The sequence below is a fragment of the Lepus europaeus genome, chromosome X (assembly GCF_033115175.1).
Source record: "Lepus europaeus isolate LE1 chromosome X, mLepTim1.pri, whole genome shotgun sequence".
NCBI classification, from domain to species: domain Eukaryota; kingdom Metazoa; phylum Chordata; class Mammalia; order Lagomorpha; family Leporidae; genus Lepus; species Lepus europaeus.
This window is the reverse complement of record NC_084850.1, coordinates 38,591,411-38,610,835: the sequence shown is the minus strand read 5'-3', so window position 1 is coordinate 38,610,835 and position 19,425 is coordinate 38,591,411. Positions and strand designations below refer to the sequence as shown.

The window sequence follows — 19,425 nt, the reverse complement described above, 5'->3', positions numbered from 1 at the left end:
ATATGCCTGCTATACTAAAATATATTTATGCTATTACTTGGTTTAATAAGCATTTATTGAGTACTTACATCTGTCTCAGATGCTGTGCTAGTACTGAGACTCTAAGGGCAAATAAGACATAGTTCTTACAACTAAGGAACCTAAACTACGAGGTTCATACAGAAGCAAACAATGAAATAAAAATGCAATTGTGGTACGTGTTATATTATTGAAAAGGATGAAATGTTGCTGGAACACAGAGGTTGGAGATGTTAATTCTGTCATAACAGAGCTAGAGAGACTGTGCACTACTACATAGAGGAAGTGGTATTTACAGTTTCAGTAGCCTTTTTATTTGGTCAGCATTTACTTTCTATATGTTTTCATATATGTGAACATGGACCTCTGTTGTATATTTCAGTTCACAAAGAGAGTAGATATGAAACTGATATATATGTAACAAAGTAACTCTGGACAAGGTCACCACAAATATAGTGACTACGATCCAGCTGTAGGATCATGGATAATTCCTTCATTATTTGGGGTCTCAGTTTCCTCAACTGTAAAATGAAGAATTTGGACTAAAAGCCAAATTGGGTCTATTTTAGCATAGATTATATGATCTCTAAAGCTTCTGGAAGCTCTGGAGTTCCTAAAATGGTTTATCTCCCCCGACTTAAATATGCTATCACTTTTTTTTTACTTTACTTCATCAATGTTTCCCTACATTTTCTTTAATCTGAAATTTCATCATTATTAATCCTGTGAAGAAGTCAGAATGGATAACAGTTTATCAGCTACTAATATAACATGAAAATACGGCAGATAATACAAGGTATAGCTGATTATTAAAATTTAAAATTTATTCAATTCATAACAATTAACAGTGTTCATAGGAAACACAACTAGCTTATAGGATGGAACTAATTCAACTAAAGTGAAATCCATTTTGGATTTATGCAAAACCTTAGGATTAATAGTGCCTTCAAATATATTAATTAATTTGTCCCCTTTAAATGAAATAATTTTAATTAAACTTTAGTAACCCTTTTGGTTTAATCCCTGGAGCCGACCTATAATACAGCAGAGGTTTTAAATCAAACATTTAAAAGACTTAAAGCTGAAAGTTAAAGTGATAGCCAAAGGGGGAAAATAATAAAGGCTTTATCAACCATATCTAGTATACCAGCAACGCTTTATACAATATATACCCATGACAGATAAGCTTATATATGTACACACACACACACACACACGTATATATAAAGTTAATCACTGGAAAAAAGGTAATGTGGTTTATCAGAAGAATTTTCAATGCTTTACTAAGCAATGGAGTCTCTGTCGTAACCATTTTTTTCTTCCTAAATACTTGTTGGTATGTGACATACGAATTAAAGGACCTAAATATTTATAATTTAACCTAGAGTAAAATGACCAGAGCAATGTTATTTTATTAATTCCACTGGCAGTGAAGTTGCATTGCTAGATTTTTTCTTCTGAGCTTCTTAAGTATTATAAAAGTATCTGTTAGGAAGCAAGGGATTCCCTCACCCTCCCTGTTTGCCTCTCCTATCACTGCAATAATAACTAGCTAAATAGCTAAATAAACCCAGACCCAAACAAAATCATTCTCTAATTCTTCAGGCAATGTTTCATGAACTTTACCTACCAATGTATCCTAATGGAAGAGAAGATGGAACATGCACCCCTAAGGATCTGCTGCAAGTGTGAAATTTCTTTGAAGTTATCTCTTATATTTTAAAAATTCATATTTATTTTGCATTCTACTCCATAAAGTATATGTTTTAATGTAAAAATGGTGTGTTTTTCCTCAGTATCATTGAGTTACAGGGCTCTAGGAAAATATGCTAAGTTTATACCACAGCTGTGAATCTTCCAGGAACACCATTTCAGGTGCTGAGGTTTACAAAGAATAACGGTGATTATAAAATAAACTTTTCTCTGGCTACCACATGGTATTCTCCTTTCATTTTGATTTATTTCAAACTGATTTTTCTTCCTTTGTCAGTAATTTTGAGACCTACAATTTTAGTACTGAACTAAAATAAATGTTATTTTCTATATAAGACAGGAAATATCTTTATCAAAACAGGTAACTAGATTCTAATAATCCAAAAACATAGACACAGGTGTTAGTAGTCATACAACTGTCCTATAAATATAAGTAATATGATTCAATCATTAACTGCATTTGTTTTATTTTATGTATATCTATCCAGTTTTTTTAAAAAATAGGCACTTATCTGTTTTTGTTTTGAAGTGAAGGGAAGCATTTAAAAAGGGGACAGTCCAGGGCTGGTGCTGTAAAGCCACCACCCACAATGCTAGCATCACTTATAGGCATTGGTTTGTCTGGGCTGTGTCACTTATGATCCAGCTCCCTGCTAATGGCCTGGGAAAAGCAGCAAAAGATGGCCCAAGTGCTGGGCTCCTGCCACCCATGTGGGAGACCTGGATGAAGCTCCTGGTTTGGGCCTGGCCCAGCCCTGGCCATTGCGGCTATTTGGGGAGTGAAGCAGTAGATGGAAGATCTGTCTCTCCTTCTCTCTCTGTAACTGACTTTCAAATAAATAAAATAAACCTTTAAAGAAAATAAAAAGGGGACAGTCCATCATCAAATAAAATTAATTATGTAATATTTACTTATTTTTCTTTTTCTTGCTGACTGTGAATATACATGTTACAAACTACTAAAGGTGACCAAACGTGATTCAAACAAGATTCATATATTAAACCAATAAGGCAAGTTAGACTCAAATACCAAGGAAATGGTTTAACTATAAATAAGAGGTAAGTGGTTTGACCTTTCATGTTTTGTTTCTTCTTGCAGACTAAATTCAAAATTATTTTCTCCTAAGACTTTAGTAACAAAATATTTAAAAAGGAAGAAAAAAAATGGAACCGTATTCTTAACAGCGATTTTACAAATGACAGTCAGTTGTCTTAGAGGACAGGCCAGGTAAGATTTCCAGGCAGGGGATGCAGCATGAAATTGTACACAGAGTCAGGATTATTATAAAAGAATAAACATGGCTCAAGAGAATATATGTCAGAGTACAGTGAAAAGAGAACTAGGAGGAAATGAAAGAAGAACGCAAGCAGGTAGAATGTGCCTAAGAACTTTTTGGGTTGAGAACTGTGCGCCTGAATTTCACAGGGAAGGAAAAAGAACTAGTCAAACTTAACTTGAGAATGGGGATTGCTACAGCCGTAGCAGTGAAATAGGAAGAGGATTTTTGGCAACAGCATTTTGAATACACTAGCAGGAAAAATACATAAGAGCAGAAATAATCAAAATACGACACAGAGATTTTGCTCTTCAAATGGATAGGCAGAAAGAAGCTGGCGATACTGTAAAAGAAAAATATGAAAGGATTTAGCAAAAGCCCAGGCATAAGGAACAAACAGAATTGAATATAATATATACTTATCAGAGAGTAGAGATCTGTAAGATAGCATTATGATTTTTTCACTCTAATAAGACAACAGAAATAGCTATAATATAATGGTATATCAACTACTATTGCCACTACTACCTTTACTAGCAGACAGTGATATAGCAATAGTTGGATACTTAGTATGTGTTAAGCAATTTATGGTACTTTTTATATATGAATACAATCTTATTATTATCACTCTCATTTTTCAAACACAGAAATAAAACCTGGGAAGTTTAAATTATTAGCTCAAGGTCACAGAAGTAGCTAAATACTAGATTCCCAATTAGAAATTTATAGTATCTAACTCAAAAGTTTATGCTCTATAGTCTACCTTCATCAGTGGCAGTAGTGACTAAAAGTATATGATATGATTTAAAGTCTCTCTTAACTATATAATGCACATATAAAATCCTACACATACAAGTATAGTTATGTATTTTGTTAAATGCCTATAGTTATATATACCATATACATAGACACAGACACACATACACACACACATACAAACTGTGAAGCATGTATTAGAAACTTAATGTTTAAGGTAATTGTGTTGGGAAGAGGAGCCTAATGGGAGGTGTTTATGTCATGAGGGCTTTACCCTCATGAATGGATCAATGCCAGTTATAAAAAAGTCGGGGCTATGAATTCAATCTCTTATCCTGTCTCACCATGTGACACATTTTGTCATGTTATGATGTGGAAAGAAGGCCCTCATCAGATGTGGCTCCTTGATCTTGAACTTCTTAGCCTCCTGAACCTAAGAAATAAATCTCTGTTCTTTATATATTATTCTACAATCTTAGCGTTCTATTATACTAACATAACATAAAAAGGACTGTCTCACACACACACATATATATAAACAGATACTTAGACTTAAAAATCAAAGATGGGAGGGTGTTTGGCCCAGCAGTTCAGATGTCCATGCTCTGTATCAAAGAGCTTGGGTTTGATATTATGCCTATAATTCCTGACTCCAGCTCCTGCTCATTCAGATCCTGGAAGGTGATGGCTCAAGTAATTGTGCTTATACCACTCAAGTGGGAGACCTGGATTGAGTTCCTATCTCTCAGCTTTGGCCATGGCCAAGCCACAGTTGTTTCAGGCATTTAGAGAATGAACCAGTGGATGGGAGTTTTCTGTCTCTGTCTCTGTCTCTCTCTACATTTTTCTGCCTCTCAAATAATAAAATAAACATTAAAGGTAAAATACTACTTCTCCACATGTGGAGGCTCACCTTCAGAATAATTCCTTTGATTTCTTCTCTTAACACTTTCAACCTCTTGTAAGAGCAGACAGTATTAACTGATGGCCAGAGCTAATTACCTAGAATTAAAATCTTGAAGACCCATTTTATCTGCTCTCCTGTTTCTCACTGGTAACCAGTCTTGCCTATTCTATCTCTTCAGTGTTGCCATACTGCCTATCACATGAATACCAGACCCATTAGCCTAACACTGAAGTCTCTCTGATGCCTACTTTCCTGCTCCAGTCTTGCAGTCGACTATTCCTCTCACCTGTCTTAAATATGCGGCCACTGTGCCTTGCTCGTGCTTTCTCCCTAGAAAGAGAATGTCTCATATTTTACCCTTTAGCCTCGTCCACAAAGCCTTCTCTTGTCAGCTCATTCAAAAGTACTGCTCCCTCATTTAAACTACACGAGATTATCTTTTCATGTAGCAATATCTCACCTTTATCTCTGTTAAAGTTTCTATTTATGTCTTTTCTCACCTTCCAGATTTTAAAAACACTCCAGCAAGAACTTCTCATAAAATAATTTTGTATCAACAGAAGCCCCACAGTATGGTCCTTTTGCAAACAATATACCCTTCAGTGTTTATCAAATGAAAGAATGAACATATCTGATCAGAGATATGAAAGCTTCAATACCAAGCAGGGTTAAAAATGAAGATAAAAACAGATATTGAAATGCAATAAACTGTCAAATATAAGCTAGTGGAAACTGTTTTCTTTTTTTATATTTTTAAACAAACATACCTCTATAATTAATAATGTCTATAGGTTCTTTAATCTTCCTATTTAAAATAAAACACATAGGAAAAGAATCGTGTTAAGGCAATTACAAATCAATTACCTTTGCTTGCACTTTCCACATGTTCCAGTTCTTCTGGAAATTTCAGGATATCCCGGTATTTTTCCTCACACATTTCAGCAATAAAATGTAAAAGAGTTGTTTTTTGATCTGCTGACTTAGTGTCTCTGATCTGCAAGGAAAACAACAATAGTAAACTGTTTAGTATTTTATCCTTTTTTTTTTTAGAATTTTTTTTTTTTTTTGACAGGCAGAGTGGATGGTGAGAGAGACAGAGAGAAAGGTCTTCCTTTTTGCCGTTGGTTCACCCTCCAATGGCCGCTGCGGCCGGCGCATCTCGCTGATCCGAAGCCAGGAGCCAGGTACTTCTCCTGGTCTCCCTTGCGGGTGCAGGGCCCAAGGACTTGGGCCATCCTCCACTGCCTTCCTGGGCCATAGCAGAGAGCTGGCCTGGAAGAGGGGCAACCGGGATAGAATCCGGCGCCCCAACCGGGACTAGAACCCAGTGTGCCGGCGCCACAAGGCGGAGGATTAGCCTGTTAAGCCACGGCGCCGGCCTGTTTAGTATTTTAAATATAGACTTTTCCATGCCTAAAATACTCTCATGGGCTCTTAAGCCAGATTCGAGTGCCAGAGTGAGATCTGAGGCCTGAGTGCTGTTTAGGACATCTGCCATTCTATGAGTCTGTTAATGGAAAGCTAAGACACTCTGGCAAAAAAAAAAAAAGAAGACCTAAATGAAAGATCTCTGCGAGTGAGATCCCAGCAGAAAGAACGGGCCATCAAAGAAGGAGGTACTTTTCTCTGAAGGGAGGAGAGAACTTCCACTTTGACTAGGACCTTGTCTAAATAAGATCAAAGTCAGCGAACTCAAGAGGCTTCCATAGCCTTGGAAACTCATGACTAGAGCCTAGGGAGATTTCTGATGCCATAAACAAGAGTGTCAAATTGTTAAGTCAACAACAGGAGTCACTGTGTACTTACTTCTCATGTGGGATCTGTGTACTTACTTCTCATGTGGGATCTGTCATTAATGTGTTGTCCAATGTGAAGTAATGCTATAACTAGTATTGAAACAGTATTTTACACTTTGTGTTTCTGTGTGGGTGCAAACTGATGAAATCTTTACTTAATATATACTAAATTGATCTCCTGTATATAAAGATAATTGAAAATGAATCTTGATGTGAATGGAATGGGAGAGGGAGTGGGAGAGGGGAGGGGTGCAGGTGGGAGGGAAGTTATAGGGGGGAAAAGCCATTGTAATCCATAAACTGTACTTTGGAAAATTATATGTACTAAATAAAAGTTTAAAAAAATTAAATATAGATTTCTATCCTTAAGAGTGAAACAAATGCAGAATTCAATTCATTATAACTCATTTAAATAAACAAAATTTGGAGTACATCCTTACTAGCAATGCTCTCAATTTTAAAAGTGAGAAAGATAATCAAGAAAACTGCCAAATTAAAATATAATCTGTATTTTAAAAAATGTTTGAAATCCCCACAGGAAAATGAACTATTCTTTTCATGAGAAAGAGCATTAATTTAAATATTGATAGCAATAGTACAGGTTAACGTGTGCTTATGTGATTAGCAGTCTATTCTTTATTACAAACATATATTCTTACATTTGTGAGTTTATATTTATTTCTAGCCATCATGGATATAAACTAAGATTAAAAAATACATTTTACACTCCTTTATTTACATAGGCCATGAAGAAAGAATTCTCAGTGTTGTTCTTACCCAGAATTATAAAGGGAATCTAATCACACAATCATGATAATATGAGAAATTTTACTTGTCTGACCATATATTATATTTCCTTTTTGGAGACATAAGAAAAGAGATGTCACAATTATAAGGATAAAAATCTTTGCAGGATGAAAAATATGATGAGAATCTAGTGTTTCCTTTAATATAACTCTCATAGTAGACTAAGCAGCAAATGAAAACAAGGATTTACTTAGAAACAAAGCCAAATACAGCATAAAGTATCAAGTTTTCTCATTCTATTGAATGTTTTAATTCTATAATCCTTAGATGATGGGTTTGTCCACTGATGTTCATACTGATTCAGAGTTTTTAGCTTTCAGGATTACTCTGTTTAGAATAAATGAGTATTCTTCACAAACAGGTTTATGAAAAGGCTGCAAAGGATATTTAGGTAATTACAGAGTAAATTAATCCTTATTGTTCCAGTGGCTAAGAGAAAGAAACACATAAACTTTAATAAATCAGATCCATACTGAATTTTTTTTTTGTACTGCAGCTTTTAACAATTGTTTACATCGTGATGATGTGAACAACTTAAAAAAATATTAGTCTCAAGGCTCCAAATAAACAAACAGCCACAGCAGGTAAGGTGTTAGTAGTTCAAGTGGTCACAGTTGTTTCTTTTAGAATTTCCAGGATTACCTTGTACCTTATAGGTACAATCTTTAAAATTTTGCATGACCATGCTGATTCACTAAATGCTTCTAAATACCACAAGGCAGAATGCTACAATTCAAGGACAAACTCTAGGAATAAAGCGCAACACAAATCTCAAGGGCAAGTTTGTTTTTTTTTTTGTTTGTTTGTTTGTTTTTTTAAGTAAGGCTAGCAGCTACAGAGGACTCAATGGGAAGCTCTCATTCTTAGAGAGAAGTCTTTACCCAGGATTACTGTGTTATAGGTTCACAAGAGCATTGTTTTCAAAGCACGTTGAACATTCCAAATTATAAGGAAATTAAGATTCTCTTTTTTTTCTTGCAAAGTAATCAACCTTCAAAATCCTCAAAAACATTAGTGTTTAAGGAATTACAGGTACATGTTTTTAAAGGAAAGGAATCTGATGTGTAGATTATGAACTCTATGGAAAAAAAAATCCCACACAACACCCAAAATAACAAAAACCTACCTAGTTTTTCAGGTCACCAAATTGCACAAAAATATATTATAGATTTTTAAAAAGTGCATGACTAACATTAGAATGAAAATACAGAAATAGAAAAGTGGCATGGTGTCCAAATGTCAATTTTGTGTCTTTTTTTTCTTTCTCATTGATATTATATTGTTTTGCATTAAAAAAAAAAAACTTAGGCTTTTGGGAAATTACAAGAGCCTAATTACCAGAAATTGTTTTTCTTAATAAATATTTATTAAAATCAGGCCCATCAACAATTCCATTTATGTTATCAAATTTAGTAGAGTCAATGGTTATCATAACCATTCAGTAGAATAAACATTGCAGCATCTTAATAAAATCAGAAATGCCTACAGAACTAGTATGCATGTGCTATTTTAGAATCATAATATTTTCTTCAAAGCAGGGACAAAAATGGCCAAATGCCTGTCTTGTCAAGCTGAGAAAAAACTTAGTTGGCCTGGGAGACAAACTGCTTAATCTGTATTGCAACACTTATTTTTTAGAAAATCTCAAACATACAGTCCATTTTAATATTTCAAACTGGAAAAGAAACAACAAATAGATGGGCTTTTTAGCCTTTTTCTATAGGTATGATCCTTAGACCAGTGCTTTTAAAATATACTGTAGAATAATTTTGACTTATTGAAGTCTGCTTACTTTGCATTATCAAGTTATTAGTCTTCCTTAACAAATCTACACCACTCACACATCAGCCATTCTTTATCTCTCAGGCCTTATTGCCTTGTTCAGTGTCTGGACAGGAGGCAACTAAGAACATTCACTTTCAGCAGTTCTACTAGTTAAAAACTTTTACCCAAGAATTTTCCCTTCCAAATGTACTACCTGAATGTATCCATCCTTTGGGGGGTGAATATAAGGAGGTCAAATATAATCTGAGTAGGCATACAAAATCCTTTACAAAATGAGTTGGCTGATTAATAAAATTGCTTTCCACTGGATATCTGGTAAACTCTGAAATCATATTAAAATTTTACATGAACATCAAATATCCTAATAATACTTTCCAGGTCGCTTAAGTATCAGTGGTGTCTATATTGTAAGCATTTCAACACTTTCTCTACTCAGAAGCAAAGCATCTTTTTGTATGTCTGTCCCACGCTTTCCCTCTCGTCCTCTCCCCAGCCCCAGGTAGGCAGGGCCCTGGGACATGGGAGAGACACAAGACCCCTTTTTATAAGATGCGGAGGATGAACAAAGTGGCCACTCCACAAACCTCTGTCTCGTGTATATCTTCAGATGATAAAAACACAAGCAGTAGTTCCAGAAACTAGAACTACTTGAAACTGCTAAAATAGTTTTCTATCAGTTTAATAAGCTGACTTATCAACAATTGATAAGCATGAATAGAAGTGTGAATCACTGTATTAACTGATAAAGTAGCATCAGTTAATAAACCATACAGCAGTTTTAATTATAATCATCTGACCAATAAATGTTATACATAAAGATTAATAACAATTTAATTATTTTTACCTAATGTTTAACAACTTACTGAAATGTCATTATGAATACAAAATACCTTTAACAGAACACTGATTTCTATAGCCAATTCTGACCACTTCTCTTTCTCTAACAAATATAGATGCTATATTACAAAAGATAATATCTGTATTTTACATGTTCAAATACACTTGTAAAACTTCACTTAGGAAGATAGCAAAAATGTCTGAATAACTAATTGATGCCTAAGAGACTTCTTTATTTCAAATACTCTCAATTGAGCCTGAAACTCTTCAGTCTTGCTATGTCTTTGAAATTTCACTGAGTACACAGAAACCAGCAGACAACCAAAGAGCATGAGACAACATTTTAATGATCTATGCCAGTTACACTCAATCTCTGTGAAGGACCCCTTCTGTAGGTCATTTTCTCTTCTGCTGAGATTTAAGCCTATTTCTTCTTACTTTGTCCTCAGTAGGAACTGAAAATAACTGGTCACTATCTGCTATGTAACAACCTCTCACAGAGTGAAAGTTTCTTTCTCTTGGGTCCTGTTCTCTAAACTAAACAACTGTAGTTAATTTAACTTCTCCACATAGATGTTGTTTGTCAAATGTCTATTTGTTTTTCATGGTAATTACAATCCATTCCAAATTTCCATGGCAAAGGTACCTGACATTTAGTGGAAAAGCAAACAAATTCCTTGGTTTCGCACATAAGGCACTGGATGAGCTGGCCCATGTCTACCTTTCTAACTTGCCTCCTGTTGCTCTTGGTCAGATTACTATTGCTTGAATACACTGTGCCATTTCATACCACTGTGCTTTTTGCACAAGTGCTTCTCTCTGCTTAGAACCACTACTGCACTGCATCGTCTTTTTATTTCTATTTGCCAGGTAAATACCTATTCATATTTCAAGACTACACAACTAATATCTCATTTCTGAAGTCTTGTCTATCTTAGGAGCAATTAATGATTTTTTTTGGCTATTGTAAATATTTCAACACAGTAGTTTGTTTCTTGCACTCAGTATGAGTTCTTTCCAGGATAGCAACTCTGTTTTAGTAATTTTATTTTTTTAACCACAGTACCAAAGACAATGCCAGAATATTGAATATAATCAATGACTATTTCTGAATGGATATTTTTTTCCTTCATATGTAATCTCACTTGTGGGGATATAAAGCACTATCTTTAAATGTAACTCTACTCTTGTTTGTGTGAGTGTGTGTGTGCATGCCTATGTGTGTGTGTTTATCTTGGGGTAGAAAACACACATGCACACACACACACTCATTCATATGTTAACTCCAAAGGCCAGACCTTTCCAGGACTCCATATTTTCTGAGACTTAGGTGGGTGTGCATACTTGAATATGAAGTTATAATTTGTCTCTCAGGAACCAGAAACACACTTTTAAGGGAGCATAGGTTAGGAGCAAAGCAACTATAAATGCACAAGTGCATTCAGTGAGCCACTGTGAGCTGGGGACTGTGCCAAGCACTAGGGATTATTAATAGATAAATACACGAGGCAGGGTACCTTTGCAGCCTGAATCTCACAATTAAGTAGAAAATGCAAGATTATATTAAAAAAGAGGATATAGCAAAATAATTAAGTGGCAAACATCAAGGATTTATATAACTAAAATGATGATTGAGGTATGTGTAGAGAAGGATAAAAAGGACAAATTTAGTATATATTGAGAATAAAAATAGGATTTAGTCACTGAATATTGCGATGAGGGAAAGAGACAAATCAAAGACTCCAAAAGTTTTAAATTCTGATTACTAAAAGAATTGTATACCATGCCCAGAACAAGGCAAAGGACAACTCTAGATGAGTTGGCTTTAGAAAGAGATGGATGTTCATATTTTAAACAGAAGTGTTAGTGATATAGAGATATTCTCAGAGAAGGTTGTTATGACCATTCTGTTCCTTCTGCTTCATTTTATCCTGTATTATTTAAGCTAATTATGGTTCTTAACTATACATATGACTGAGTCACTCTCTTTCTTAAAAATCACTGGTTCTCCATAACTCATACAACAAAGTTCAAATTTCTAATGAGCACAGTATTTGGATGAAGAAAGAATCAGGTCTGCTTCTTGACTTTGCCATTTACTAGTTGTATGATCTTGGGCAGACTCCATGTCTCAATACTCTTATCTATAAAACAGGCATTAGATAAGTACCTAAGTTCACAGACATGTTCGCAGAATTAAGTAGGATAATGTATTATTATGGCCTCAAAAATCATAAGATTATAAGAGTCTAGCTTAGCTCCCCATCTTGATGTAGAGTAAGTCATTACCATAAACTTAAAGTCCCTCTGTGATCTTAACTCCAGTTATTGTCCTCTCCACACTCCACGCCCACATCAGATATGCTGGACACAAGTACAGAGCTTATTATTATTATTATTATTGTCTGCAGGTCCACGGTTACATACTCAGGATCTCAAACCATGGGTTGCACACAATGAGCACTGGATATTTGTTGACTACACAAATATATTCTCCCCATTTGCTTTTATTCCTACTGCTCTTAGAATGCCTGAAGGCACTATGTAGTATCCTGTTTCACCTTAAAGACGGAGGGGAATCAACACTGCAAAAAAATATATATTTATTTTTATTTACTTAAGAGAGAGAGAGTACTCCCCAATCTCCTGGTTCACTCCCCAGTGCTTGAAACAGCTAGAGTTGGGCCAGGTGAATACTAGGAGGCAGAAACTCAACCTGGTGGGTGGCAGGGACCCAGCTACTTGAGTCATCACCTGATGACTCCCATGGTTGCACTAACAGGAAGCTAGATCAGAAGCAGAGCTGAGACTTGAACCCAGGCACTCCAATATGGGATGCAGGCATTCAAACTGCATCTTATTTACTATGTTCGCCCCATGAATCAACATTTGCTACCTATTTATCGCATACCTATGTGCTAGGCACTTTGGTTAGGGCTTCATATGCATCACTATTTAAAAGAAATCCTAAAAATAATTCAGTGAATTAGTTATCAATATACATGTGCTATAAATAAGACCACACACATAAGTACTTTGAGGTAGCTTACATAGGTAATATGTGTTGGTATCAGAACAAAGCATGTTAACTTATTACTGAGTATTTAATAAATACTTAGTAGATTGAATTAAGTGTCAGGGTGATGAAGAGGGTATGAGGGAGGAAAAGTATCATTCAAGGACAGTGGTGGTTACTAGTAATGCCCCTTTTCCAACTTCCTTAAATAGAATTAATAAATTATGTTTTTGTTTTCATATACATATATTTGTAAATACATACATTCATTCTAGCTGAAGCATTTATTCTACAATACATAATTTTGTTTGCACAATAAGTCTCACCAGATTGTGAACTCCTTAATTATGAGCATTATATCAATTTTGTTCAGTAAATGTTGAATTAATAAATGCAACAATCAGGCCAAATATAATTAGGGCTAATTTGTTAATTAAAGAAATCTTTGGTGACTTTCAAGCATTGTTTCAGTACAGTGCCAAGGATGCAAAAATAAAAGTAACGGATAGCCAGAAGAGGAGGTAATGTGCAGGCACAATTTATTCAAAATATTGATTGTGGATAATAACCAGTTAATAGAGGGGGCAGTAGAGCCAGTAGCTGGAAAATGGTGAGGCTAGTGACAAAAGTTATTAAAATTATTGTCCTGAATAAGTTCAGCATAATTAAGCCTGAGGAGATCAAGCAATGAAAGAAATAAGAATTTAAACAATCAAGAATTCATGTGCAATGACAACTACATTGGTTCTGAAACTGTGGTCCCAGCATTATCACCATAACCTGGGAACTTGTTAGAAATACAAATTTAGGGGCCCTTATCCTAATTTACTGAATCAGAAACTCAAAGGGTATGGTCCAGCAATTTGCATTATAACATATTAGGAAAAAAAAATCTAGTATCACCTAAATGTGATTTTGATGCAGGCCAAAGTTTGAGAGCCACTAAACAATTGTGAATGAAATTTTCAAGGAAGAAGGTGCTTGGAAATTGACTACAGTTTGGTTAGGTCCTCTCTTAATTATTTTTCCATAAAACAAGCTAAAGTGTCATTGTGTTTTTAAACTTTGGTGCCAATTTGAAATTAGAGAGGGACTGTCTAGCAATTTGTGGCATTTGAAGGATAGAATTACTATGAATATTCTTGATTAATTCACTTATAAATGAGACTGAATTATACCATAATTTACTATCTCCTCACCTGAGAGCAAATGAGCCAAAAGTATGTCCTGTGTGGTGAAGATTCCAGATACATTGTTCATAAGTCTTTTAAACTGTCTCTCATCCTTCACCTAAAACTATACAGAAAATACACTTAAATGATGCTATAGTGTATCTTGTCTACTATGTATTATTAGAGTGATGGAGTAGATAATCTAGCAGATCATTCATGCCTTCCAAGTATAACTCAGGCTACAAATTCACTTATTATTGGTAAATCTGAATTGTTGCTCAGGTATTTACCCAGGAAGTTTGAATCAAAATATCAAATTCTAAGTTGTAGACATTAGGTTTCGATGCTTGCCATAAAAGATTTTTTTGCACTGTTAATGTACTTCATCAGTCCAAATTTCAGGGCTAATGTATCTTGGCTCTAAGGAGCCTAATGCATTAATCCCTACGCCAAACAGAGCTTACTCATATGACATGACATCACAGTGAACATATGACAAGAAAAGATAGCAAGGGAAGAAGGAAGCATCAGCCCTGTGCACAACACCGGCATATGCTGGTATAGCTTTTCCTGCATCAGCATCCCCATTTGGGGTTGAAGGCCCAGAGCAAGAAGGTGCTTAGCTTCGTGTGTTATCATTCATTAGACAGTAATAAAGTAGTGGACCTTCTGCCCTGCACCAAAGCAATCACACAAATGCAGAGGGGCACAGATAAGTACTAGGTGGGTAAAAGAGCAAACATCCAGCCAGCTGCATGAGAATGGTTCTCTTCCAGAAAGAAGAAAAGTATGGGAGGAGGAAAACCAGGTTTTCTTCAAGAGGTTGGTATAGAGAATATATTGATCAGAGATAAAAAATGGAGTTCACAAAAAGAATATAGGAAATGAAGTTATAATGTAGCATGTATATTACTTAAGGCAACTTTTCTGGACACATTTAAACAGGTCTATTTTTCAAGGGTGTTAAAACTTTAAAACAAGATAAAAGCCCATGTGTCTAGACTGTATCTGGATTGGAAGTGGAGCAGCCAGGACCCAAACTGGTGCCCATATGGGATGTTGGCAGTGCAGGCCAGGGCTTTAAGCTGTTGTGCCACAGCGCTGGCCTCCTCTAGACTGTATGTGAAAGAAAGCCTTTGAGATCGCCTGCCTCTGAGTATTTATACAAATTGCCACAGGGAATGCAGCAAACTTATCAACAGGTCCAGTACTCAGAAACAAGATACAGACTTGCATAATCCCTCTGCGTCAAGGAAACAGTCCTAACATAAAGCAACATCACACAATACACATTTATATTGGATTATCCTTGAAAAGCAATGAGATACTGAGATTCAGTGAAGGGATCTTGTTGAGTCATTGGAATAAAATCATCTAAACAACCAATATGATTAGATACTTCAACTTCATTTCTTTTAGTAAAAATTTTCCCTAATCATGGCTTCCTTATTCCCTATTATATTTGTATATTCATGGAACAGTTAATATTTAAGCAATCATGAATGCTCCAGTGCATACATCAAAACAACTGCTACTGCTTGCCAGTCTTGATACAGCATATGAATTCTAATGTTAGTCTCCTTTATTTAAACAAAATTAAGTTCTGTGCTCTCTGCCAAGGGTTGTTTACAAATTACTGCTTTCTTCAATACCACCACACATTGCAATAACACTGAGAAAGATAATGTATTTTTAAGGATTGCAATTACCATGAAGACATTAGCTCTGTAGCTACAACCAGACAGGTTTAATACATGCTTTCCTGACTTTATTTCTAAATCTGTCACCAAAAATCCTTTTCTGGGTGCCATATGACCAGGGCTGACACTAATTCAGCCAAATGTAATTTACAGTAGAAAGATGTCTTAATTCTTTACGTAGACCTGATCATTCCTTTTTTACACTCTTGGTTTTTGGATATTATAATAGCACTTTCAACAAAGAGGGAACAGATGATATCAACTGTATAAAAAGTGAAGCAATTTAAGAGTTCTACACTTGTTAACTTAATTTATGGTAGCAATCTGTGAAAGGAGGGCTCAAACTTGAAACCATGACAACATTAAATGGAATTAGGACTCATCTCAATTGCTACCTTCAGGCCCAACACAGTATTTGTGATGTCAGTTTCTCAGAAAAAATCCTTTCCTATTCTCTTCTACCCTTCCTGCCCCATCTCTCACCATTTTCCATCATAGCCCCACTTATTCTAGCAGAATTCCCTGTATGTGTATTAGCAAACAGTAACCAGGATCAGTTACAAAACAACAACCATTTGTACCCAGTTTAGGAAAGACCAGAATGAATTAATGAAATGTGCCTATGCAAAAAAATCCCTGCTAGTCTGGTAAGGGTAATGGCTTTCAGTTAATCAACCTGTCTTTGTAGGCTTACCAAACAGAAATTTTCCTGAGAATAGTTTCAGCAAAAGTCAAATTATTTAAATCGGTATAGAATTCATTAGAACCATAAATATCTCTTAATATTAAATGGTCTCTTCTCAGACATGGTTTAAACATTAAACATTTACTGTCATAAACATTTTACTTAACAAAACCATTTTATACCCCATGTATGAGGTTTGAGAGTGGGTGGAATAAGTATATTTTTTCCTGTATATGGCTTCAAAGATTATCATCAACATCAAAAGGGTGTATAGGACTGATTAGCAATGCATGAACACTATAAATAAATGGCATTTAAAGGCTTAACATTAGTGAAAGAATAATTTTGAAGGTTCAAGACATGGTAATATTATTAAAGCATAATTGGAATCCAGCATTGAGAGGCAGGGGTTTAGGACTGAATTATTTTACTATGCTTTATTTGTACTTAGAGCCATATTCATTCATTCATTCATTCAAGTATTTTCATTTCTGTATACTATTGCACCAAATTAAGAACTTTAGTTATATTCTATTGAACATTTCATCATCTGCTTTTTATTTTTTGTGTGGGGATTATTATTTCTTTTTTTCAAAATTTATTTGAGAGGCTGACACTGTGGCATATTGGGTAAAGCCACTGCCTGTGGTGCTAGCATCACATATAGGCACCAGTTCAAGTCCCAGCTACTCCATTTCCAATCCAGCTCCCTGCTAACGTGCCTGGGAAAGCAGCAGAGGATGGCCCAAATGTTTGGCCCTCTGCACCCAAATAGGAGACTTGGAAGAAGCTCCCAGCCCCAGCTGTTGTACCATTTGGGGAGTGAACCAGCGGAGAGAAAATTCTCTGTGTGTCTCTTTTTGACTCTCTGTAACTCTGCCTTTCAAATGAATAAATAAATCTTAAAAAATTTTATCTGAAAGGCAGAGTTACAGAGAGAGGGGGAATAAGAAGGAGAGAAGGCAGGGGAGATAGAGGGAGGGGGAGGGGGGGAATGGGGGAGAGGGGAGAGAGACAGAGAGACAAGAGAGAGAGAGAGAGAATCTTCTATCCACTGACTTACTCCTCAAATGTCCACAACGGCCAGGGCTGTGTCACACCAAAGCCAGGAGCTACTTCTGGGTTTCCCACATGGGTGCAGAGGAACAAGCATTTGGGTTATCTTCCCTTGCTTTCCCAGGTGCATTAGCAGGGGGCTGAATTGGAATGGAGCAGCTGGGACTCAAACGAGCACCCATATGGGATGTCAGCATCACAGGCAGTGGCTTAACCTGCTACACCACAGCACTGTCCTAGGGAAGCACTATCTGATATTATTACAGGTAATGTTACTGTGAACACTTTTTATTGCAATAAAATATACATAAACATTTAGTGTTTTAATCATTTTTAAATACATAGTTCAGTGGCAATAAGTACATGTACATTGTTGTACAGCCATCATCACTATCCATCTCCAGAACTTTTCACCATCCCATACAGAAACTGTACCCAATGAACACTAACTCCCCATTCCCTTCTTCCTCCTACTGCTGGTAACCACTACCTTACCACCTGTCTCTGTGAATCTGACTATTCTACAGAAGCCATGTGAGTGGAACCACATAGTATGTGTCCTTCTATATCTGGTTTATTTCATTAATAATAATATCTTCCAGGCTCATAAAAGTTGTGGCTTACATAGAATTTCATTCTTCTTAAGGCTGACTAATACATGTATACAAATACATATAAATTAATACATGTATACAAATACATATAAATTATATATTTATCACCCAACAATGAACATTTGAGTTGTTGCCACTTTCTGTATCTCAAGAATAATACTGCTATGAATATGGAATACAAATATCTGAGGCCACTACTTTCAGTTCCTTTCAGTTCTTTTATGTATATACCTACCAGTAGAACTGCGGTATTATATGACAATTCTGTGTTTAATATTTGTAGCATCACCATACTATTTCCCATAGCAGCTGTACTGTTTTACATTTACACAAGCAATGCACAAGGATGCCAACTTTTTCACATCCTTTCCCACACTTTTTTTTTTTAATTTGAAAGGCAGCATTACAGAGGGAGGAGAGACAGAGATTTTCCATCCGCTGGTTCACTCTCCAAATGGCTGCAACAGCTGGGGCTAGGCCAGGCCAAAGCCAGGAGCCAGGAGCTTCTTCCAGGTCTCCTACGTGCGTACAGGTGCCCAAAGCCTTGGGCCATCCTCCACTGCTTTCCCAGGCACAATAGCAGGGAGTGGATCAGAAATGGAGCAGCCAGGACATGAATAGGTGCCCATATGGGATGTTGGTGTCGCAGACAGCAGCTTAACCTATTATGGTTTTGACAGGCTCTATCCCAATGGGTGTGAGTTGGTATTTCCTTGCGGTTTTCATTTGCATTTCCCTGATGATGAGTGATTTTAAGCACCTTTTTAGGTGCTTATTGGCCACCTGCATATTTTCTTTGGAGAAATGTCTTTTTAAAGTCTGTTGCCCATTTTGAATTGGATTGCTTGTTTTTGTTGTTGAGTTGCTGGAATTCATTAAATACTCTGGATATTCCTTACCAAATATATAATTTCCACATATTTTATTCCATTCTATATGTTCCCTATTTACTTCAATGACAGTGTCATTTGAAGATATGGTCATTCTTGTACATGTCTCCAGAATTCTTTTGTCAGAGTATATACAGTGTATGCTAGGAGTGGCATATCTGGGTATTTTAATATTTAACATTCTATTCTAAACTGTGTATAGGAACTTATATTCCCATTAGCAGTTCCCTTTGATACTTCTTAACATCATTTAACATTATTAGCATTTAAAATTTTTGCTATTATTGTGGATATGACATGGTATACATTTTGGTGTAATTTAATCCTAAGTATGAATGAAAAGGGTATATTTTGGGAAATAATATATTTTATAATTAAACTGATACTTTGTATATG

At 35.7% G+C, this 19,425-nt stretch overlaps 1 protein-coding gene across 1 annotated transcript in view; it reads right to left on the bottom strand.

Moving 5' to 3' along the window:
- DIAPH2 (diaphanous related formin 2) overlaps positions 1-19,425 on the bottom strand; it is a 985,476-nt gene that overhangs the window by 432,780 nt on the left and 533,271 nt on the right. Inside the window, exon 22 of the mRNA XM_062183022.1 lies at positions 5,536-5,665. Within this exon, the coding sequence (XP_062039006.1) occupies positions 5,536-5,665 (130 nt within the window). The remainder of the gene's footprint in view (positions 1-5,535; positions 5,666-19,425) is intronic.